This window comes from Chrysemys picta, chromosome 9, assembly GCF_011386835.1.
Source record: "Chrysemys picta bellii isolate R12L10 chromosome 9, ASM1138683v2, whole genome shotgun sequence".
NCBI classification, from domain to species: Eukaryota; Metazoa; Chordata; order Testudines; family Emydidae; genus Chrysemys; species Chrysemys picta.
In genome coordinates, this window is record NC_088799.1 from 9,388,524 (window position 1) to 9,413,234 (window position 24,711).

The 24,711-nt window shown below is 40.0% G+C and overlaps 1 protein-coding gene across 7 annotated transcripts in view; it reads right to left on the reverse strand.

Moving 5' to 3' along the window:
- The window catches only part of ATP11B (ATPase phospholipid transporting 11B (putative)), a 106,545-nt gene that overhangs the window by 77,114 nt on the left and 4,720 nt on the right, over positions 1-24,711 (reverse strand). For all 7 annotated transcript variants that reach the window (XR_010590570.1, XR_010590569.1, XM_008170679.4 and 4 more), the window contains exons 2-4: positions 7,517-7,633; positions 6,457-6,546; positions 5,035-5,115 (exon numbers count right to left, since the gene is read on the reverse strand). Coding sequence is in view for 5 of the 7 variants with exons in the window: in XM_008170679.4 (XP_008168901.1) it covers positions 5,035-5,115; positions 6,457-6,546; positions 7,517-7,633 (288 nt within the window). In the remaining 2 variants the exon portion in view is untranslated. The remainder of the gene's footprint in view (positions 1-5,034; positions 5,116-6,456; positions 6,547-7,516; positions 7,634-24,711) is intronic.

Consider the following 24,711-nt stretch of genomic DNA (forward strand, 5'->3'; position numbering starts at 1 on the left):
CAACTGCTAAAAAGAATACACACTAGGAACTAGGGCTGTCAAGTGAATAAAAAAATGTATCGTGATTAATCGGGCAATTAAAAAAACTAATCGCAATTAACTGTGCTGTTAAACAATAATAGAATACCATTTATTTAAATATTTTTAGATGTTTTCTACATTTTCAAATATATTGATTTCAATAACAATACAGAATACAAAGTGTACAGTGCTCACTTTATTTTTGATTATAAATATTTGCACTGTAAAAAACAAAAGAAATAGTATTTTTTAATTCACCTAATACAAGTAATGTAGTACAGTCTCTATCATGAAAATTCAAATTACAAATGTAGAATTATGTACAAAAATAACTGCATTCAAAAATAAAACAGATGTCCACTCAGTCCTACTTCTTGTTCAGCCAATCACTCAGACAAATACGTTTACATTTGCAGGAAATAATGCTGCCCGCTTCTTGTTTACAGTGTCACCTGAAAGTGAGAACAGGCGTTCACATGGCATTGTTGTAGCCGGCATCGCAAGGTATTAAAGATTCATATGTCCAGATGCACTAAAGATTCATATGTCCCTTCATGCTTCAACCACCATTCCCCCAGAGGACATGCGTCCATACTGATGACAGGTTCTGCTCAATAGCAGTCCAAAACAGTGCGGACCAACGTATGTTCATTTTCATCATCTGAGTCAGATGCCACCAGCAGAAGGTTGATTTTCTATTTTGGTGGTTCGGGTTCTGTAGTTTCCGCATTGGAGTATTGCTCTTTTAAGACTTCTGAAAACATGCTCCACACCTCATCCGTCTCAGATTTTGGAAGGCACTTCAGATTCTTAAACCTTGGGTCAAGTGCTGTAGCTATCTTTAGAAATTTCACACTGGTACCTTCTTTGCGTTTTGTCAAATCTGCGGTGAAGGTATTCTTAAAACGAACAACCTGTGCTAGGTCATCATCCAAGACTGCCATAACATGAAATATATGGCAGAATGCGGGTAAAACAGAGCAGAAGACATACAATTCTCCCCCAAGGAGTTGAGTCACAAATTTAATTAACGCATTTTTTTTTTAAACGAGCATCATCAGCATGGAAGCATGGCCTCTGGAATGGTGGTTGAAGCATGAAAGGGCATACAAATGTTTTGCATACCTGGCACATAAATACCTTGCAATGCCAACTACAAAAGTGCCATGAAAACGCTTGTTCTCACTTTTAAGTGACACTGTAAATAAGAAGAGGGCAGCATTATCTCCCGTAAATATAAACAAACTTGTTTGTCTTAGCAATTAGCTGAACAAGAAAAAGGCTGAGTAGCTTGTAGACTCTGAAGTCTTACATTGTTTTGGTTTTGAGTGCAGTTATGTAACAAATTTTTTTTACATTTGTAAGTTGCACTTTCATGATAAAGAGCTTGCTCTACAGTACTTCACCATAGCATGCTGGTGATGCCTCACACACTATGGAATCCTGCTAAAGACTGGAGATAGTGTATAGTGGTCACATAAAGCTTATTGGATTTAAAATATCATACCATCTTGCAGGATTTTAATACCCTAATTTTAAGAGGCACTATTTCTCTTCCCCCTACTACCTCCACTGCAACGTTGCTATAGAACAGCTCCAGTCTAACAGAGTTACGGAGTTCTGTGACCTGTGTCTTGAAACTGGTGCAGTGAAGGCTGGGGAGTCACACAAACAGAAAAAGATCACTTCAGTAATTTGTATCCTGAATGACCTTCTTACCCTTGTCATTTGGGGAATTCTGCATATTATCTAGACCACCCCTGACCGGTGTTTATCTAACCTAAAAATCTCCAATGATGGAGATTCCACAGCCTCCCTAGGCAATTTATTCTAGTGCTTAACCATCCTGACAGTTAGGAAGTTTTTTCTAATGTCCAACCTAAACCTCCCTTACTGCCATTTAAGCCCATTGCTTCTTGTCCTAGCCTCAGAGGTTAAGAACAATTTTTCTTCCTCCTCCTTGTACGAAGCTTTTACATACTTGAAAATTGTTATGTCCCCTCTCAGTCTTATCTTTTCCGGACTAAACAAACAATTTTTTTCACTCTTCCCTCATAGGTCATGTTTTCTAGACCTTTAATCATTTTTGTTGCTTTTCTCTGGACTCTCTCCAATTTGTCCACACTCTTCCTGAAATGTGGCGCCCAGAACTGGACACAATACTCCAGTTGAGGCCTAATCAGAGCGGATGAATTACTTCTCATGTCTTGTTTACAACATTCCTGCTAATGCATTCCAGAATTATGTTTGCTTTTTTTGCAACAGCGTTACACTGTTGACTCATATTTTGCTTGGGGTCCACTATGACCGCCAGATCCCTTTCCACAGTACTCCTTCCTAGGCAGTCATTTCCCAATTTCTGTGTGTACAACTGATTGTTCCTTCCTAAATGGAGTATTTGCATTTATCCTTATTGAATTTCATCCTATTTACTTCAGACATTTCTCCAGTTTGTCTAGATCATTTTGAATTTTAATCCTATCCTCTAAAGCACTTGCAACCTCTCCCAGCTTGATATCGTCCGCAAACTTTATAAGTGTACTATCTATATGCCATTATCTAAATCACTGATGAAGATACTGAACAGAACCAGACCCAGAACTGATCCCTGCAGGACCCCATTCGTTATGCTCTTCCAGCATGACTCTGAACCACTAACTATTCTCTGGGACCAGTTTTCCAACCAGTTTTGCACCCACCTTATAGTAGCTCCATCTAGGTTGCATTTCCCTAGTTTATTTATGAGAAGGTCACGTGGGACAGTATGAAAAGCTTTACTAAAATCAAGATATACCATGTCTACCGCTTCCCCCCATCCACAAGGCTTGTTACCCTATCAAAGAAAGCTATCAGGTTGGTTTGATATGATTTGTTTTTGACAAATCCATGCTGACTGTTGCTTATCACCTTATTATCTTCTAGATGTTTGCAAATTGATTGCTTAATTATATGCTTCATTATCTTTCTGGGTACAGAAGTTAAACTGACTGGTCTGTAATTCCCCGGGTTGTCCTTATTTCCCTTTTTATAGATGGGCACTATATTTGCCCTTTTCCAGTCTTCTGGAATCTCTCCCATATTCCATGACTTCTCAAAGATAATCACTAATGGCTCAGATATCTCTTAGGATTAACTAACATTCAACAACCCATTTTGCAGGTAACCATTAAGCCTTCCCAAAAGCCCTGTGACGGGTTGGATCACAGAAACCCCCTTGGGAGCTGCCACCCAATGTACCAAGATTACCCCTGTTCCTGTTTTCCCTGCCAGCTCAGGACTCCAGCACCAGACACTCCCGTCTGCTCCAACACAGACCCAGGGTCTGAATCACTTGCCCCAAAGCTGCAAGTTTACCTGAAAACAGCTCACAGAAGTGTGCTTGTCTTTAGCACTCAGATGCCCAACTCCCAATGGGGTCTAAACCCAAATAAATCCGTTTTACCCTGCATAAAGCTTATGCAGGGCAAACTCATAAATTGTTCGCCCTCTATAACACTGATAGAGACATATGCACAGTTGTTTGCTCCCCCAGGTATTAATATATACTCTGAGTAAATTACTAAATAAAAAGTGATTTTATTAAATACAGAAAATAGGATTTAAGTGGTTCCAAGTAGTAGCAGACAGAACAAAGTAAGTCACCAAGCAAAATAAAATAAAATGCGCAAATCTATGTCTAATCAAGCGAAATACAGATAATCTCACCCTCAGAGATGCTTCAGTAAGTTTTTCTCAGACTGGACACCTTGCAGGCCTGGGCACAATTCTTTCCCCTGGTACAGCTCTTGTTCCAGCTCAGGTGATAGCTAGGGGATTCTTCATGATGGCTCCTCTCTCCCTTTGTTCTCTTCCACCCCTTTATATATCTTTTACATAAGGCGGGAACCCTTTGTCCCTCTGGGTTTCCACCCCCCTCTCACTGGAAAAGCACCAGGTTAAAGATGGATTCCAGTTCAGGTGACATGATCACATGTCACTGCAAGACTTCATTGCCCACTTGCCAGCACACACACATACAGGAAGACTAACAGATAAACACAGCCATCTGCAGACAATGGTCCTGGTTAATGGGAGTCATCAAGATTCCAAAACATCATTAATGGCCCACACTTTACATAATTACAATAGGCCCTCAGAGTTATGTTTTATATTTCTAGTTTTAGATACAAGAGTGGTACATTTCTACAAATAGGATGATCACACTCAGATTATGAGCTTTATAATGATACCTTACAAGAGACCTTTTGCACAAAGCATATCCCAGTTGCATTATATTCACTTATTATCATGTTTTTATAAAACCATATAGACTGCACAACGTCACAAGCCCTACCAGCATTAATGTACTTCAGGGACAGTGAAATATAGTCAGAGCTCTTTGTTTAGGTTACAAACATTATTTTTGTAAGGTTAGGATCTTAATTGAATTTCTGCTTCTAATCAATATGCAACTGTAAAGTGGTTACCTCCATTCATCTGACAGCTGTGTGAATGCCTATATTTCTGCCCCAGGGGAGGACTTAAGCCTTTCCTGCCTAGGGCACCATTCTATACTGGAAAGAAAAGCTCTCCCCCCCACTCCTGGGGCTGTCTTAACCACTGCCAAACATCGTGCAGGTACTTTTAATGCATCATCCACCCCAAGTCTCTTTCCTGATCTGTATTATGTACGAGGATTCCTTTATAATGTGTACTGAGGTGTGCCAAGCGAATGAGTGAGAGGCGTTAGGAAATGGTCTTATAACAACTGACATACAAAGCCTAGACAAAAATGCCTTTTGACAGTCATTCCTGTGCATTTAAGGGTGTTACAATGAGTCATTGTGCGCCTGACAGCTAAGCAGAGCTCCCCAGCTTAAGCTTCTGGTGGGCAACATTTTAAACACATTTACTGATTTCTTTCTAGAAACTATGTGTGTGCACTTTACTGCTTAGAATGTCTATCAAATCCTGACTACATCATTTAAAGAAAGTGTTTAAAAAGGAATCATGCTATTTAAGCTAATTTCATACCTGTTTTATGGCTGTTACAGTTATGACAAAGAATAATGGCAATCCGCTTGTAATAGGACTGGTAGGTGTATCTATCATAAGCTATAGGAAAAGAGAATGAGAATAATGTTAGTACCAGATTATTCTTAAAAATCTTATAAAACCAAAGGCAATAACATTCACACAATTTTGCTCATGTGGTGTAAGTCAGTGAGGATCTTTATTACATATTCTATAGTCATTCTAGGTGCAAAACTCCCCTTGATGTCAGAAGTTCTCCTTAAAGGTGGCATCCAGTGCAGACAGAAAATCCATGGTGAGGATCACAGAAGCGAATTTCTCTTGCAGTTGGTAGTGTGCATCACATATTTTGATTTTAAGATTCTTAACCAATGAAAACAAAAAAATTTTCTCCTACCAGGTTGAGTTAAGAAATATTATATGAAACTGCTTTTTTACACCATACAAAGAACTAGCTTACAACAATATAAAGTAGGATAAAAGACATCTTAAATTCAAACTGAAAACTGAAAGCACAAATTTCCTAGGGCTTTATCTCTGGCACATAAATTAAACAATCCCCTTGCTCATAGTACTGCTTTCTGTCTTCTACAAGATAATCTTGCAGATTTTACAATTTATGCTACCACTGTTGTGGTGCCAACTTCAGTGCAAACACTAAAAATCTGTGCATGGGCCTGCATGGGTTTTTCTCTACTGCAGGAACAGCGTCTAACTGTATTAAAGAGAAAGGATACAGAGGCAAACAGTTATTTCAAAACATTAATATTAATTTAATAAAGTTATTAGGTTTACCTCAAATTTAACTCACTGCCTTGGGAAGCACTACCAAATAAATCTTGCATAGAGTTTTAAAAAGTTAAAGGTTAGAGAAAATAGCTTGGGCCACAGCAGGGCCTGTTCATGATCTTTTTACTCTCAAATTTACTAGAGAGTTAAAAAATATGGCAAATTCAAGTCTGAGCTAGATAACTTGTGTACTGCTATTATACACCCAGACAGGATTTCAGCCTGGAAACATAATTTATACCAAGAAGAATACTATAACAGACAAAGATTGGGCGGTACCAAGTGGACCATGAACAATAGTAAATAAAAATCTACTTTGATAGAGTAGATAGGAAAAGAAATGCTGCTCTCAAGTTAAGGAGATTTAAAATTCACAAAAACTGTAAATACTCAAAATAATATTTCAAATTTGAGCCTAAATTCAGTGCAGTCCTTTAACTACTTCACAAGGGTGTTGGAGGCCTAACTACTTATTGTGCCTTTAAAAAAAAAAAAAAAGTTTTTTCATCTAAGTGATTTGCCCAAGGTAGAGAATGAGTAGCAGAGCTGAGAATATAACCCAGAAAATCCTTGTTTCCAGCTCTATATTCAGACTATGGAGTCTCATGAAATTGTGAGTTTTATTCAACTTACCTGAACCAAAAATATAATAAGAAAATAAAAATTGGCTATTCTTCTGAACTGCTCAAATAAATTTTTCGGAATAAAATTCCACACCGTATACTGTAAAGAAAAGAGAAGTGTGGTTATATAACATGACACTGCATACATTTTCCATCAAAAACGTCCCAATCTCCTCCCAGTCTCTCCCCAACCAATCCCTCAAAACCTTCTAATTCTCCTCGTCTCTCTCTCTCCCTCCCTCCCTCCCCAAAGTGCTGTACACTCTTCTCTGTCTTTGGGGTGAGGCAGAGCCAAGGCTTGTCCCTTCTTGTGGGCAAGCCAGGAGCTGGGAGAAACCCAGGCATGGAGGTAGCTGTGCTGCTGTGGCAGTGCCAGCTGAAGACACCTTTCTACCTATCAGTGCATGCGTGTGGGAGGGTGGGAGGGAGCGAGCGGTGTCAGAGTGGTTCCCCTGGGGACTGCTTTCCTCCTTCCCACTGAGCCAATCAGCTGGTTGCGAGCTGGCTATTGGGAAGGGGGAAAGATTTACTGCGGCTGCTGCTGCAGCAGACATTGCTATCGGCTGCCTTCTGTCCTTACCCTTCAGCCAACTAAGATATTTACCCTGACCAGTTACGTCCATGCACCCCACCAACGGCCAGACTGTGCACCAGGAAGGAAACTCTGTTTGCAGCTCATTGTTCTCTACACTAACATGCTCTTTTTCACCTAACAGGCTTGAGACTTGGTCATTTGAGAGATGCCCTCTCTAAGTACAGATGTAAATATCTGGAGGTGATTCAGGGAATTGCCAGTGGAGCTCATGGATCAAGACCCATCTCTTTTCTGAGGAATTTTACCCGAGAGGGTTGGTCAGTGTGCAATTAGGTTTTTGTATTTTGCAGGGCAGGGTGATGGGAGCAGAGAGGAGAAGAAGGGGCCTCACTTTTTAAACTTTGGTTTTGAAATCATTTGCTGTTTTAAATGACGTGAAAACATGTCACACCACCAGATGCACAGATACTCCATAACATCCTAAGTGATGTTTACTCTTTATCAAATATTTTTGACAAAGTACATGGATCCTTACCTTAGATGATATGATTCTGTTGTCTGCAAATTTCTGAGGAACATAATGGCCATTCTGGGGGAAACGATTTGCTATGTAAATAGTTCGTGTATCACTTTGATGTGGTGGGTCAAAACCCTGAAAGGCAAAAGTAAAAATCAGTTGATCAACAGGCAGGACAGTTTACATCAAAACCATAGTTTTAGACCACACATGGCACACAAAATTCTGCTCATCTTTAAACTGAAATTGGGATCCAAATTTTAACAAGAGTCTTAGAATAGCAGATTATTAATTGGACACACAGATGAACATATCTGGACCAGAAAGGATTTTTTTTTTTTTTTTTTTTTTTTTTTTTGCTATTAGGAGGCTTGCTTTTCATTTAAACACATTTTTGATTAATTTGTGTGGTTTTTTTAAACTTGTGTGTTTGATTAATTTTTGTGTTTAAAATTTTTTGACATGATCAACTGAAAACAAGCCTAAATTTACGTGGAGTGTGTTCATTCCTTATGGGACATACGTCACAAAAAACGTTAAGAATCAGAAGAAAGAGCAAATACAGGCTATGCAAAATGAGGATAAAAGTTACTGTCTCACAGTAAAACCAGAAAAAAAGAAAACAGGGAAATGGCAGTTTGGCTGAGGGAGGGTATGAGTAAGGCGGAGAGAAGCAAAAATGGAAACCAAAATACAGGCGGAAATTAAAGATAGTCATAGCTGTACTTTTAAAAGCCAAACTAATGTTGATCATAATTGAATCATATAAGACAGTTTAAATAAACAGAAGAGAGTTACACTAACATAATGCTCTGATTCAAGTTTGAAAAAATAATCCGACCAGTGCAAAAATCAAGAAACTGACTGAACAACATTATTTTCCCTCTTTCCCAAGTAAGTAAATGAGTTCCTGCCTCAAAGAGCATAAAAGCCTTGCTTACATTCAGAGACTTTATTTTCTAAAATTTCCCACTGTTACCACCAATTCAGGTCCACCAATGATAACAGTGGGAGCACTGTGTTTTGTAGACTTGCTGAGCAGTGTTAAACAAATCTTAGAAGTGAAAATTGATCTCATAGTGCTGCCTCTTCTGCAAAGCCTCTTCGAAGAGCAGATACGCCACCTGGGAGCTTTATCCTACTCCCGGTGCTGCTGTAGTCTACACTGGCAGCTGCTCTGGAATTAGCGCCAGCAAGGCCACATCAACATCTGTTGCTGCCCTCGTTTTGGTAGTAGGTCAGGAAGACCCACTATCAAAAAAGTGGGTAAAAGTGGGTGGAGGGGGACAGGACAGCAATGCCGGAGTGCTGTTTGGCGCTGCAAGCCTGGGAGGGAAGGAGAATTAGAGCGGGGGCGGCGTGCTCGGGGAGGAGGCAGAGCAGGTGTGAGCTGGGGTGGGGAGCTGCAGTGGGAGGGCGCCTCAGGGCAGGAGGGGGAGGGAGCTGCCGGGGGGGGGGGGGGGGTCAGGGCGGAGGGGGTGGCGCAAGGTGGAAGTTTCGCCTAGGGCGCGAAACTTCCTTGCACCGGCCCTGACAGTAAGTCAATCTAAGTACATCGACTTCAGCTACATTATTCAAGTAGCTGAAGTTGTGTAACTTAGATCGATCTCCCCCTTTCCCCCAGTGTAGACCAAGCCTAAGAGTTCCTTTATGGCTCCCTTACAGATCCTCAGCACTGGACTGCAGAATGGGGCTTTAAAAATCTACTCCAACAGCGGGAGTCTGAGGTAGCCCTTACACTTCCTTTGAATTTGATGGAAAGCAAATATCAGTTTAGATCAGCAGTTCTCAAACTGTGGGTCGGGACCCCAAAGTGGGTTGCAACCCTGTTTTAATGGGGTCGCCAGGGCTGGCATTAGACTCGCTGTGGCCCAGGGTTGAAGCCAAAACCCGAGCCCCCCTGCCCAGGGCCAAAGCTGAAGCCTGAGGGTGTCAGCTCTCGGTGGTGGGGCACAGGTTATAGGCTCCCTGCCACAAGCTGAAGCCCTGAGGCTTTGGCTGTGCCCCCCTGCCTGAGGTGGTGGGACACGGGCTTTGGGCGGCGGGGTTCAGGTGGGGTCAGGCTTCAGTCCCCCCTCCTGGGGTCATGTAGCAAATTTTTTTTTTTTTTTTGTCAGAAGGGGATCGCAGTGCAATGAAGTTTAAGAACCCCTGGTTTAGATTATTCCCCTCAGCTAATGATCTCATGTGGTCATTAGTAACAAACAACAAGGTATCACAGAATGCACATGGCCTAAAGTTAGCTTTTTTGTCTGCATAAGTCATGGAATAAACTGGGTAAAGAAATGAAGGCAACAACTAATTAGTCCAAATCCTGCACAAATAACCACAACACAATACCAAATGAGAACGGGAGAAATAAGGGGACAATCTGACAAGACTAAACCCCAATAAAGCCACAAAAGTGTTGAATTTAAAAATCCAACAAGGTAGAACAAGCAACACAGCACAAAACCTAATCATATGCTCTACGTTTTTTATTATCTCTTCTTTGTAGCATTTCACAGATTCCCAGTCTAGGTAAGATTTTTTTTCATCTTTCTGGAAAGCTTAATCCTCATACAAGTAAGTTTAGGTATATTTTTCAAGGCCTCACTAGTAACATATATGGGGTTGAAAAGTTCAATTCTTCCACTTTATAAACTGTAGAGGGAATAAAACTGCCTTTTGCAATAAAACAACTCAAAGAGGATTCCTGATTAAAAACTATGATCATAGGTAATAAAGGCATCAGACCTTAAAATTAAAGCAGCAATGTCCAGTACTCTGAAAACTGTTATATTAAAATTTCTTTCAGTGCTTGACAAAACCAATTAGAGATCTATCCCTTCATACTCAATTTGTAAGCATGAAAGGAAGCATTTGCGTTGCTAGAGCACTTGTAGTGTAGACATAGCCTATGTAGAAGGAACCCCCAGGAGACGACGCAGGTGATCACCCGAAAGAGGGGGAGAGACTTCCCCAGACGAACCCCACCAGAAGGAGGCGGAGAGGCCGACGAAGGACCAACATGGCGGTTCATAAGGGGGAAGCGTGTGACAGGGTCCTGGCTAGGAAACCCTGAGCCAGCCCTCTGTCATGCCAACTCCAATCAGGAAAGATGTGAGACTAATTTGTTATGGAAAAGAAACAAGGCAATTTCAGAATTTCATGTGTAAGTGGATGGGGTGAAAAAAGAAGAGGGAAAAGTCTTATCTGGAAACTCTTCCTTTACTCAGAAGACCTTCACAACAGCAACTGAGGAAAGAGCTCCTTCTGGAGCCCATCAACACAACCAAGTATTAACAAAAAGAGAATAAACTTGAGACCATTGTAAGAGGTCACTTCCCTAGGGAGGGGAGGGATTCTGACCCAAGATGCATGGGGATCTGAACTCTTGCCCTCTGAGAAACAGCCCACTGATCTGCCAATAGATTGCTGAGCCTATTGAGTAAAACTGAGTAAGAAAATCCATCTTCTGAAAACTATTTTATTTAGATGACTAGTTTTCTTATATCAGAAAAGGACCAGCTTACTTATACTCAGTCTGTACAAATCTGTACTCACGCAGCCAGCTAATAATTCTTCTAGGCATATTGGTGTACTAAAGTCAAACAAAATTTATCATATCAAAGATTACTGTAGAGGAAGGAAAAACCTTTTGTGCAGCAATTTTAAGCACAGCGTCAACTAGAAAAAGTTTCAGAGGGGTAGTCGTGTTAGTCTGTATCAGCAAAAACAACAAGGAGGTATAAATATACAGCACATGAAAATATGGGAGTTGACTTACCAAGTGGGGGGTCAGTGCTAAGGAGGCCAATTCAATTAGGATGGTCCCTCTGTTGATACTCACACCTTCTTGTCAACTGTTGGGAATGGGTCACATCCACCCTGACTGAATTAGCCTCGTTAGCACTGACCCCCCTACTTGGTAAGGCAACTCCCATCTTTTCACGTGCTGTATATTTATACCTGCCTACTGAATTTTTCACTCCATGCATCTGATGAAGTGGGTTAGAGCCCACGAAAGCTTATGCCCAAATAAATTTGTTAGTCTCTAAGGTGTCACAAGGACTCCTCATTGTTTTAGAAAAAGAATGAAGAACCCCAGGTACTCTCAGGCTTATGTGTTTCCATGCAAATTTGTTCCTGTTCTTTTAAAGAACTACTGCTATATTCCTTCCTGTTCTAAAGATCCACAATGTTAAGAAGAAAGAAAACATAGCTATCATGTACTATTTCTGCAATTTCCTCTTCCGCCTCCTCTCAATCATTGTGGTTTAACCCATTTTGTAACCAATTCACATTGTATCTCGTAAGATCAGATGACATTTTGATGGGAAACACGGGTGTTCCAAAAACTGAGGCTGAAAATTCAGTAGTAGCACTCTAGTCTGAAAAAGAGAACAATAACTCAGCATGCTGTTTGGGAAACCGTACTGCTATCTATGATGATGTTTAGTAGACTTTTTTTTTTTTAAAAGAGTAAGGCTGTTAAATTGGAATTCATCCAGGGCATTTTGGTTAAGCAGAACTTAACTGCCTGTCTAAATTACCCCTGTAAGCCTTCTTCTGGATCCACCCTTCTTTCTTCAGGGTCATTCAATGATGCTGCACTTTACTGTGGCAGCTTCGCCATGGAAACAATTTTGATGTCAAACATAATGGATTTCTGACATCACACACACACACAAAAAAGAGCAATCCGAGCAAGAAGGAGACTGCTTCTGTTTACACAGATCTCTTGGTAACCAGGACTGATTGTGAAGTAAGCACAAAAAGTCATAATTTAAACAAAACAAAACTATATTCCTAAAACTCTATTAGAGCATTAAGACATTTAAACTCCTCTGCAGCAGTAGTAAAAAAGTTTTTACCCTAATCAATATGGCAGCATACACATACAATTTAGCTATTTTCTCTTACAAATTTTGTTCTGACAGAAACCTGATACATTTCTCTACCTCTCCCCCACTCAAAAATTCAAGTTATCTAGGGGAACATTAAATAGGTACAGTATAACACAAACATACCATATGTAATTTAAATTAATCAATTATCCATACTACATTTCTCATTGACTGCTTGAATTCAGGATGAACAACTAAAATACAGATTCGAGAATTCTTCTAAACTACGTTTTGTTAACATTAAAAAGTAAAATGAGAATTTATAGCAAATAAGATAATAAAGACTATTAGACGAGAGTGTTTACAAAGGTCATTCATTTAATATAGAACAGGGGTCAGCAATGTTTGGCACGCGGCTCACCAGGGTAAGCATCCTAGCGGGCCGGGCCAGTTTATTTACCTGCCGACGCGGCAGGTTCGGCCGATCGTGGCCCCCACTGGCTGCGGTTCGCCGTCCCAGGCCAATGGAGGCGGCAGGAAGCCGCGGCCAGCACATCACATCCCTTGCCCGCGCCATTTCCCGCCGCCCTCATTGGCCCGGGACGGCGAACCGCGGCCAGTGGGGGCCGCGATCAGCCGAACCTGCCGCGTCAGCAGGTAAATAAACTGGCCCGGCCCGCTAGGGTGCTTACCCTGGCGAGCCGCGTGCCAAACGTTGCCAACCCCTGATATAGACCATCAAATTTTATCAGTAAATAATAGATCTATTCAAGTCTTATCACAAAGCAGTACATTTGCTCTAATTCTTTAGTATTCTGGGGAAGGGATTTTGGCATTTATGTGGAACGATGCATCCTTATACAAGTTCCTGTCAAATTTTCCAATAAAGCTTTGGACAACACAAAAACTGTGGAACTGTCAATGACTGTTCATGCAAAAGTAATTCTAAAATTAAAAATGTAAACAACTATGTTTTTTTTTAAATCTTATTTTATGGGTGTCACCACAGTTCCAACTTCATTCAATGTCCTCCACCATATGATCTTGTCCTATTTTACACAGTTGCTAGATAAGAAGTGGCCTCCCTGACCCTATGGGAAGAAAATATGGCTCTGGCAACAAAATAAGGTCTAGTAGGAGCACACCGAAGAGGAGTGTTAAGTATGGAGCTCGTCTTTCAACAGGGCTTTTAATAAGAGTCCAAGATATGCTGAACAAACTGGTTACTATCAGAGATGGCAGACTAGCAGGTAGGGCTTACAACTGAGAAGTCCTCATCTCTAACAATGGGGTGAAACCAAAGAGAGTTTACAGGTTCCAGAATACAATATTCAGTCTCACTCCGATAGGCAAATATGGCCTAGTGGTTTAAGCGGGTTTCAAGATGTCTTGAAGAACTAGGTATTATTAATCCCAGTGCTATCTTCAGTTGCCTTTGTGCCCTTGAGCAAATAATTTAACCTCAGTTTCCCCATCTACAACAGGATAACTTCCCTCCCAGAAGAGTGTGATAACTAGATAATGGCCAAGATCTTCAAAAGTGACTAGCAATTTCTGGATGCTCACCTTGGAGTACCTGAAAGGTATCTATTTTGAGAAGGCAACTGGTCAGCACTTCTTGAAAATCAAACACATTTAACATGCCTCAGGTTAGGCACACCAAATTTGATATTTGAATAGCCACTTTTTAAAATATTGCCCAATATACATGAAGCACTTTGAACGTAAGTGTTAAGTATTATTACTCTAATATTTCCTTGTGCTCATGTTATATATGGTGAAAGATTTGCATGGTTTCTAAACATATGAAAGAATAAAAACATGCCTTCTTTTCCTCTCAGTAATAAAAAATCCATTTCTTTCAACACCTATCTTTCATACACCTGGAATAATTATACTGTCTTGAAAAATCCAATTGTGTACTCCTGCCACAACTATCAGGCAGCTATCATCATCTGTGTGTTGAAAGTTGGAGGAAAATTTCTACAGGGACATAAAGGACACTCCAAATTTGTTCCATACCATGAGCTTTCTTCTCATTTAAAATTAGAATGAAATTTCAAGCTCTTTTTCACTTGCAGAGATCAATTTCATAATGCAAAAATTCATTTATTTTGTTGAGTCTATACCATGACAGATGCACAACCACAAAGAGGGATGCACTTCCACTCATTTCATTTATGTATTTACTTGTAATGTTGACTACACCAACTAAAAAACAGTTCTGCCCTATTCACTTCAGAATGACATCCCAGACAAATCCTCTAAACGTGCAGCCCAACATTATTCAACAAGCTTATTACTAGATGTCGCTATAGGTCATTCATACAGACACCTATGAATAGGATCAAATGGCTCACCAAAAACATTTTATAATTCCCATTTCCAACATCTTGTCTTAATTTAGTAGATAATTTAGACTAATATGTTTAGTTTGGAAATACAGTAAGTAAAGTATTTCCTCCTCTCCCCCAATCCCTCAAAATCTATTCAGATTTTCCCTCTTTCACAGAAAGAGAAAGCTGAAGATTTTACCCTGATTAAAATTCCTAGACACATTCACAAGAAATGAAGAGCTTTAAAATTTAGTCCAAAATTACAGTGGCAATTGCACTTACGATTGTTGCTCAACAAATTACAAAGGAAAATAATTTAGTTAGTAGTTCAAACTGCCTACTTCTTCCTTTTAATTTACTATGATAAAGGATGCACTGTCACCTAACATTACAGCTCAGAGCCTATTCTGTTCTTTTATCAACCTGCCACTTTTGTCTCCGTTTTTAATTCAGCATTTCAACCATGATTTTATTATTTAAAATATCAGTACAAAGTGCTACTTTCAGACATGTCCATGAACAATTTCCTCCCTAAGGCTTGCTAAACCTTAACTTTCCTTGGCATTTTGTGTCTACCCTTTTTTTCCCAAGCTGATATTTAAATATCCTGAGAAATTAACAGTTCTAGGTAGAAAGCTTAAACTCAGTGTTAATTAACCACCAGAATAAAGTTATACGTGCACAAAGAGAGGGAGGAACACGCCTCAGACAATAATAAACTGAAGACTTAGTTGTGAAGAAAAGCCCCAAAGTTAAATTCCAGCTCTATGCTATGAAAGTTACTCAGCAACTGTCTATTATTACACTGAAGTTCAGATATTGCATAGACAAAAGGCAATGCTAATTTTAGTCTTCAATATATGATGCACTAATATCAAAAGGAGCACTGTTCCCTTAGGGTTAGACTCTAACTAATAAGAATTATAATTTAAAGATTTTAAGCTTCCTGGTAGTATAGGAACAAACCTCTTTTCCCATACATAAAAACAAACATTTCAGAAGAGAAATATGTAACATGCTCAAGGTATACCCTCTCTCAATGTCTCTAAACCACTTGTTTTCTTACTTCATTTACAGGAAAATTCCCCCTAGCTGATCCTAAAAAAAAATCCTGTTCAAGTTTGGAGGCCAAATAAGTTTAGACTTTTCTTAAAAAAAAAAATGATAGTGTTGCTGCTATTCCTATTATTCATTCTCACTACCGTTTCAGTTTTTCCTAAAATCCTTTCAATGGAAGAGAGGTGAGAAAAGAAGAATTTACATAAAAAAAAGTAACCTAGTTGCAAATGTGTCACCTGTACTTTGCTAGCAGAAATGACCTTGTATTTCCAGAACTGCTTTGTCAGATCAACTCTGTTACTGCTCTTATCTGCTGGCTCTCAAATCTTCATGCAAGCAACTAAAGGATTGTGTGCGCCTTTTTAAGGCATTGATATCAATGCCAGGTTCCTAGAGAATTAGTTAAATGGGGTCAAAACTATACAGGACACAACAGCGGAGGTAGGAGTAACCAGACACAGATAACTCACTAATGACTGCTGCAAGTCAGGATTCTTTCAATTTCATTAAAATAAAAAAGGAATTATTTCATATTCTACATCTTCCTCCCACCTCCATTAGAAAATGAAACAAGAATTTAAGTTGCAGGCAAATTTGACTAAATGATAGGGAAAATACAAAGAACACCTGCCTATAATTTCAAAGAAAAAAATTAAATCATAATCCAGACTGCAGTAACATTGAATTATTAAACTAATACATATTTTGTATTATTTGGGTCATACTTGCACATTTTTGAAAGATATTCTTTTGGCCTTGTGTTTCAAGATGCCTAAGGAATATATAACAGCCTAGTAAAACAAAGTTTCGTCTTAACATATTTGTTTTAAGTGTCAATTAGGATTCATTACGTCAATCCATATAAAAAGGAAAAGGGTTCATTGCTAGACCTGGACTGTAAATATACTTTTATCTTCATCCAAAAAATACTTTCTAGGCTTTCTAACTGCAGCATAAATACCCTACCTGCACACTAGAACAAAATGGACTGACCAAGTATGGTAGGTATTGGTTGGTATATGCTACGGTATACTAGATGTATAGTTATTTTTATCTTCAAGTGACTTATAAATAGTAAACTCCAGTGTCCTAGTTTGTCACCATATACTCGCCTAGTTGGGTACATGGCGTTTTTCATACATCACACCTTTCATTCTGAGAACTAATATAATAGTCCAGGTACAGTAGTACAAAAGAAAGCGTGTTATTTTAAAGGCAGATTATACTTTAGGACTGTCCATATTAACAGTGACCCTTTATTTTTCTGCTTTCTATGTTGCCCTTCCCCCCCTCCCTTTTCTTTCTCTCTCTCTCTCTCTTTTTTTTTTTAAAGTGCAGTCTTAATTTTTACTTTCAAAGTGCTTAATGGATTTTTTTGTTCTACCCTCACATGATTAGGTGTAGGGACTTCAAGAATTTAGCTTCTATTTAAAGCCTGTCATCCAGGCTAAATAGGCCAGTGCATTGTGTCTCCACCTTCTCCTTCATGTCCCACCTTAAAAATCATTCTTCCATGAAGCCTATGATCCCTAGGACTCCTTTCAAAAAAGAAAAATAGAATGTATCACCAAAGAGATCTTCAAGAACAAAAATTGATAAGCTTAACAAATTAACTTGGTTTTTATTATATTGCATCTTTCATCTACAAGTAATCTGTTTAGACTAAGCTCCTAGTGACAAACACACTGTCCTCTAACTTGACTATAAAGTGTCTAACATGTCTGATGCTGCCTATGTGTTTCTACATGACTGTACTCACCTAGGACACTAGAACCTTGATCCAGATTGAGTCACTACCCCATACTAGAAATACGTTATAATAATAACAGAAACCTATTAAAAACGGATTTGTGGTTCAAATATTTTGACAGTTATTAAGAGGGTGCTTTTTTTTACAGACTATGTACTCTTAAATAATCTATTAAAACTGAGTTTTAAAATTAAAACTTTCTGGAAACTGCAGTTGCCAGTTGCAACAATAACAAGCTTCTCCAACTTGTGGAAGTTAGTTGCAAATCTGATTTAAAATAATATACTGGCACTACCTTAAATTATTCATGCTTTACAAAACTGGAAACTAGCTTTTCTCTTGTAAGCGAATTTACGTAGTGGAACAATCACTTACTGTAACTTATTTTTACTGGTATAATGTGCATCGGCCAGAACGTACAAGAAATTTTTCATTTTTATCAGCGTAACATGTTTGGTGAATACTTTAGCCAACAATATTAGAATATAAACTTAGAGTGAACACCTAGTTGATAGGATTGGGTTAATGCAGGAGTCTTGCGCATAGAGACATGTAATCTATATAATGGTCACAGTCTACTAGTCACTGGTTTAAGTATCCATCATTTAAATCACAAAAATCAAAACCAAAATAGTTTGGCACAATTAGAAATTGATGCTTAGAAGAGGCTCATGACTAGAGCAAAAGATGAGACAAGATACCAAAGCATATCATTAAAATGCCAAACCCTATCCAGAATTTCCAATTGCAGTTTTGAAGGTCTTTTAAAATTTAGAAGTTTATGAAATGGGATACAAGTCATATATGAGGCAGGCAACTGACGTTTCTCTGTGGAGCAGACAGCTGGTTGAACATAGGACCATTGCTGCATGCTTCTGGAATACACTGTACTGAAAAAAAACCCTGGTCAGCAGTAAAACAGACAATAAAAGAGAAATTAGAAGGAGAAAATATTCAGCAAGTTCAACTTTAGTAACATGATTAAAAGAAAACATATTAATTGGGTGATAGAATGTGCCCATTCAAAGACAAAGGGACAGATTCTCTCCTGTGTGGAGATTTACGAGGGAGATTGTTCGCATTGGTTATAGCTCCCTGATTCTCATGCTGCCCGTGTCCCAACACAAGTTAGAGGAGCCCAAAAGCTGCTCTAACATACAACACTATAATCTGTAAGGGACCATACAGCAGCTATGAATTGGTGGAGCTGAGCCAGGGAAATTCTCAGCTAAGCAGGGGTGGCAAGATTCCTCCACTTTTGCATTGCTCAGGCAGTGCAAAGAAGCCAGATTCAGGGCAGAGAATCTGGACCACAATCTTGATTGGTGGATAAAATGACAAGAAAAACCTAGAATCAGAGCAATCAGACATTTTGTTGATGACTTCAGAAATTAAGGATCTTTAGTAACGTTTTAGTTCAAAATAGAGCACTTACACTACCATACAGAAAAACAGGAATAATGTATAAATAATAAAAGTAGTGAAATTACTTAGTGACAAAATGAAACTACTATGCAAGGCCTTTAGTGCCAAAATAGGCAATATAGCCAAATGCTATTCAACTTGCTAAGGCTGTAGAAAAAAAATGCAAATTACCTCATAACTCCTTCCACCCCACTCAGAAAGTCTAAACAGAGTCCAACACCTTGAAGAAAAAAATAAATCTATATTTACAGGGACCTATCTCCTACCAGCAAGTCAGGCTTTCCTCATTGTATGTATGGTACTAGATGAAAGCCCATTTAATGATATATTAAGAAAACCTTTGCTAAGCAGCAGCTAAAATTTAGAACCAAGTAATGATCAGTAAATTGAGAGGCTAGATGAAGAAGTCTACTAAAATTAAATTAGATCATTAAACAGTACATAAGAACATAAGAATGGCTGTATTGGGTCAGATCAAAGGTCCATCCAGCCCAGTATCCTGTCTATCGACAGTGTCCAATGCCAGGTGTCCCAGAGAGAGTGAACCTAACAGATAATGATCAAGTGATTTCTTTCTGGCCATCCATCACCACCCTCTGACAAACAGAGGCTAGGGACACCATTCCTTACCCATCCTGGCTAATAGCCATTAATGGATTTAACCTCCATGAATTTATCCAGTTCTCTTTTAAACCCTGTTATAGTCTTCACAACCTCCTCAGGCAAGGAGTTCCACAAGTTGACTGTGCGCTGTGTGAAGAACTTCCTTGTATTTGTTTTAAACCTGCTGCCCATTAATTTCATTTGGTGGCCCCTAGTTCTATTATTTACTTGTTCCCATAATATCTTTTCTTTATCCACTTTCTCCACATCACTCATGATTTTATATACCTCTAGCATATCCCCCCTTAGTCTCCTCTTTTCCAAGCTGAAAAGTCCTAGCCTCTCTAATCTCTCCTCATATGGGACCCATTCCAAACCGCTAATCATTTTAGTTGCCCTTCTCTGAGCCTTTTCTAATGCCAGTGTATCTTTTTTGAGATGAGACCACATCTGTATGCAGTATTCAAGATGTGGGCATATCATGGATTTATATAATGGCAATAAGATATTCTCCACCTTATTCTCTATCCCCTTTTTAATGATTCCTAACATCCTGTTTGCTTTTTTGACTGCCGCTGCACACTGCGTGGATGTCTTCAGAGAACTATCCATGATGACTCCAAGATCTTTTTCCTGATTTGTTGTAGCTAAATTAGCCCCCCATCATATTGTATGTATAGTTGGGGTTATTTCTTCGAATGTGCATCACTTTACATTTATCCACATTAAATTTCATTTGCCATTTTATTGTCCAATCACTTAGTTTTGTGAGATCTTTTTGAAGTTCTTCACAGTCTGCTTTGGTCTTAATTATGGTGTACAGGTGGTGAAAAAAATATCCTCCCCATATAGAGATACAAGAAATAAAGTATAGTCGTATATTACAACACCCTTTTCAAGGAATGATTTCACAAAGGTTTAGGGGTTTTCCCTTTCTTGTGTCAGTCTGCTAGGAAAAAAATATAAAACTCATAGTTTGGACTGGCCTGCTAGGAATGTCATAATTACCAATATGAAAAAAGAGTCTTCAATCACCCTGCAACTCCCATTCTCAAAAACATAGAATGTGTTACAATATTTAAGTCTGGCAGTACTAAAGGAAAATTATGAATTTAAAATTATATAACCCCCCACACACACAAAACACAGACTTATTCCTAAGGATTGCTCCATAAATTTTGTCCGTTTTCTAATTAAGTCTGCTAGGGCAGGTACGGTCTTGATTCATGTCTTGCACAGTGTCAAATGCATTGTTAGTGCATGATAATATTCAGGTTCGCTGGACACAGGAAGAAGATACTCTGCCATCTGCAGCATGCTGGTACTCTTGGATTATTGCTTGTGAAAATTGGGAATCCAGGTAGCTCTCGGCGTCTTCCCTGGAACTGCTTCTACATAGATTTTTTTTTAAATTAGTTTGAATAGTGCAAGAATATAATAGCTTGAGAAGCTCAAGAACTCCACAGAACAGCAGTTAGAAAAGAGCTCCAGAGAGCTTTTCTCACTCGACAGGGCTTTTCAAAAGGACTTCTTGCAGGGCAGTTTAATGAAATTATCGCAAACTTGCCATTCTTTTCAGCTGCTGACATTGCAATGACTTATCAAAACAAACATGAACAAACACTGCCCAAATAGCATTAAGCCAAATCAGGTCACACACAGTTATAAATAGGGCTTCTGGTTATTGGTTTTCACTAATTTAAACACTGATAAAACACCCCTGATTTAAACAAAAATGAAATTGGTGTTTATCCAACAAACACCAGAAAAACAGCAGAAATGGTGACTTGTATCTAAGGCAGTGGTGTTCAATCTTTGTTCCACAGACTATATCTAAGATTTCCAAAGGGGTCTGCACCTCCATTTGAAAATTTTTAGGGGTCGGTAAATGAAAAAAGGTTGAAAACAACTGATCTAAGGGCTTGTATCTACATAGAGCAGCAATGTGGCCTTTGGGGGTATTTCTACCACACACTAATGTGTTGTGCATTAATTTGTCCAGGTAGAAACTGCTGGTAAGCACTGAAGGCTCCCCAGTAGGTTTGGCAGGCGTCCAGTTTTCGACCAGAACGTGCGGTCAAAAAGGGACCCTGGTGACTCCGGTCAGCGCTAAAAGTCCGGTCGGTGGTGCAGCTGGGCTAAGACAGGCTCCCTGCCTGCCCTGGATCCCAGAAGCGGCTGGCATGTCCAGCTCCTAGGTGCAGGGGTGCCCACGGGGGCTCCACACGCTGCCCCTGCCCCAAGCGCTGGTCCACAGGTCCCATTGGCTCGGAAGTGCAGGGGTGACGCCTGCGGGCAGCGCGTAGAGCCCCCGTCCCCTCCGCCTAGGAGTCGGAGGGGGGGCTATGCTGCCGCTGCCAGCAGCTGCGCAGAGCCAGGGCAGGCAGGGAGCCTGCCTTATCCCCGCTGTGCCGCAGACTGGGAGCCACCTGAGGTAAGCACCGCCTGCGGCCAGTGCCCACACTCCAAACCCCCTCTCACACCCCAACCCCTTGCCCTAGCCCTGAGCCCCCATCTTTATAATAATAATAAAAATAATAATAATTAATGGAGATATCCCATCTCCTAGAACTGGAAGGGACCTTGAAAGGTCATTGAGTCCAGCCCCTTGCCTTCACTAGCAGGACCAAGTACTGATTTTGCCCCAGATTCCTAAGTGGCCCCCTCAAGGATTGAACTCACAACCCTGGGTTTAGTAGGCCAATGCTCAAACCACTGAGCTATCCTTCACCTAAACTCCTTCCCTGAGCCCACACTCCTTCCTGCACCCCTGCCCCACCCCAGAACCCACACTCGCTTCCTCACCCCAATCCCAACCCTGAACCTCCTCTCGCACTCCAAACCCCTCAGCCCCAGCCTGGAGCGCCCTCCTGCACCCCAAACTCCTTGTTCCCAACCCCACTCCAGAGCTTGCACCCCCCAGCTAGAGCTCTCACCCCCTCCCGCACCCCAACCCCTTCCCACACCCTCAACCCCTCATTTCTGGCCCCGCCCCAGAGACCGCACCCCCAGACAGAGCCCTCACCCCCTACCACACCCCAACCCCCTGCTGCAGACTGGTGAAAGTGAGTGAGGGTGGGGGACAGCGAGCAAGCAGATGGAGGGGGGGATGGAGGGGGGTGCATGGCCTCAGGGGAAGGGCAAGGGTGTTCAGTTTTGTGCAATTGGAAAGTTGGCAATCCTGCCTCGTGTGCTTCACTGTAGTGCTGTTTGAAAGAGTACTACATTAAAGCGCATGAGAGAACATTAGAAAAAGAAATTACTCATTACAGTATATACAAAGAGAAAGCCCCCAAGTCCCCTAATTTTTGGGCTTCTACATAAAACTCAAAATTTTGAAAAATAAACCTGAAAAACTAAATTAATAAACCCTGAAAAACAGAAACCTTTGCTATAAATAGCTTAAAATTTCTACTTTATATTCAAAACCACAGCTTCATGACAGCTTGTTCATCCAGACTGGATCAGGAGAGCTACAGTAGTTCTTCGCTGTATAGAGACAAGCATCATAAAATGATTATTGAATAAGACATCCCATGCCTTATAAATGCCTGATATGCACCAGTTCATCTCAGGCATACCACAAAGAAGAAACATCATGGAAAATAATATCCCTGATTGCTTTTTTGGAAGGTTTTTGTTTGTTTTTTAAAACAGGATTTTCTTTTCAAAACTAGACAGTTAACTCCAAATCGGCAACATGATGGCTATATCCTTGGCTATGTCCTAGGGCAGGGGTGGGCAACATTTTTGGGCTGAGGACCACATCTGGGTATGAAGTATCAGAGGGGTAGCCGTGTTAGTCTGTAACCACAAAAACAATGAGGAGTCCAGTGGCACCTTAAAGATTAACAGATTTATTTGGGCATAAGCTTTCGCCGGTAAAAAACCCACTTCTTCAGAAGCATGGAGTGAAAATTACAGAAACAGGCATAAATATATATTAGCACAGGAAGAGAAGGGAGTTACCTTACAAGTGGAGAACCAATACTGAAGGCCAATTTAGTTAGTGTAGATGTGGCCCACTCCCAATAATAGATGAGGAGATCTCAATACCAATACCACATCCACCCTAACTAAATTAGCAGGAGCTCGAGGGTCAGATTAAATCAACTGGAGGGCCAGATGTGGCCCACGGGCCATAGTTTGCCCACTCCTGTCCTAGGGCATCCTCTATCAACGTTTTTAGTTCAAAATCATGATTAAGAGCATCTTAGGGCAGGTCTACACTGTAGCACTTCAGTGAAGATGCTACTATGCAGATGGAAAAGCTTCTCCCCATCAATATAATTAATCTACCTCCGTGAGAGGCAGTAACTACGTTGATAGGAGAACGTAGTTCTCCCTCCCATCGACTTAGCGCTATCTACAGTGGGGGTTACGTCGGTATAACTGCATCACTCAGGAGTGTGGATTTTTCATGCCCTTGAGCGACACAGTTATACTGATGTACGTTTACAATGTAGACCTGGCCTTAGAACATAATATAAATTTATTAGGAATCTGACTCCACATATGCACCTATATGCTTGGTTAGATCTTCTATTCATTTTTGGGTAAAAGAAAAACAAGCATCCTAGATGCCAAACTTATGTTTTTATATTTATGCTTCACTTAGATCCAATAGGGTGGTCAATCACATATGAACCAAAGAACTGGCAACTCTAGAGTGTGGAAATAGTGGCAGGTTCACATACTCTTAAAAAAATATTTTAGCTAGTTACACCAAAATTAGAGTAATTTCTGACAGGCTACTTGTCTGATTTCTCACATCTAAATACTCCAAGATATACAAGATTTGAACTACAATGCTTTGTTTAATATATTATAAATTATCACTAACTAAACTGCTCTTTCAAATTTGACACATTTCACTCCAGAATACTAGCATTTCACATGCAGTATGTAGAACTTTAAAAATGTATTGTTTTAAAGTGCCATCATTACTGTTAAAAAGCAAAGTGACACTTTTCATTCTATAACAACAACGAGGAGTCCTTCTGGCACCGTAGAGACTAACAAATTTATTTGGGCATAAGCTTTCGTGGGTTATAACCCATTTCATCTGATGCATGGAGTGGAAAATACAATAGGCAGGTATAAATACACAGCACATGAAAAGATAGGCATTGCCTTTTTGAGTGGTGGGTCTGTGCTAACGAGGCCAATTCAATTAGGGTGGATGTGGCCCATTTCCAACAGCCGATAAGA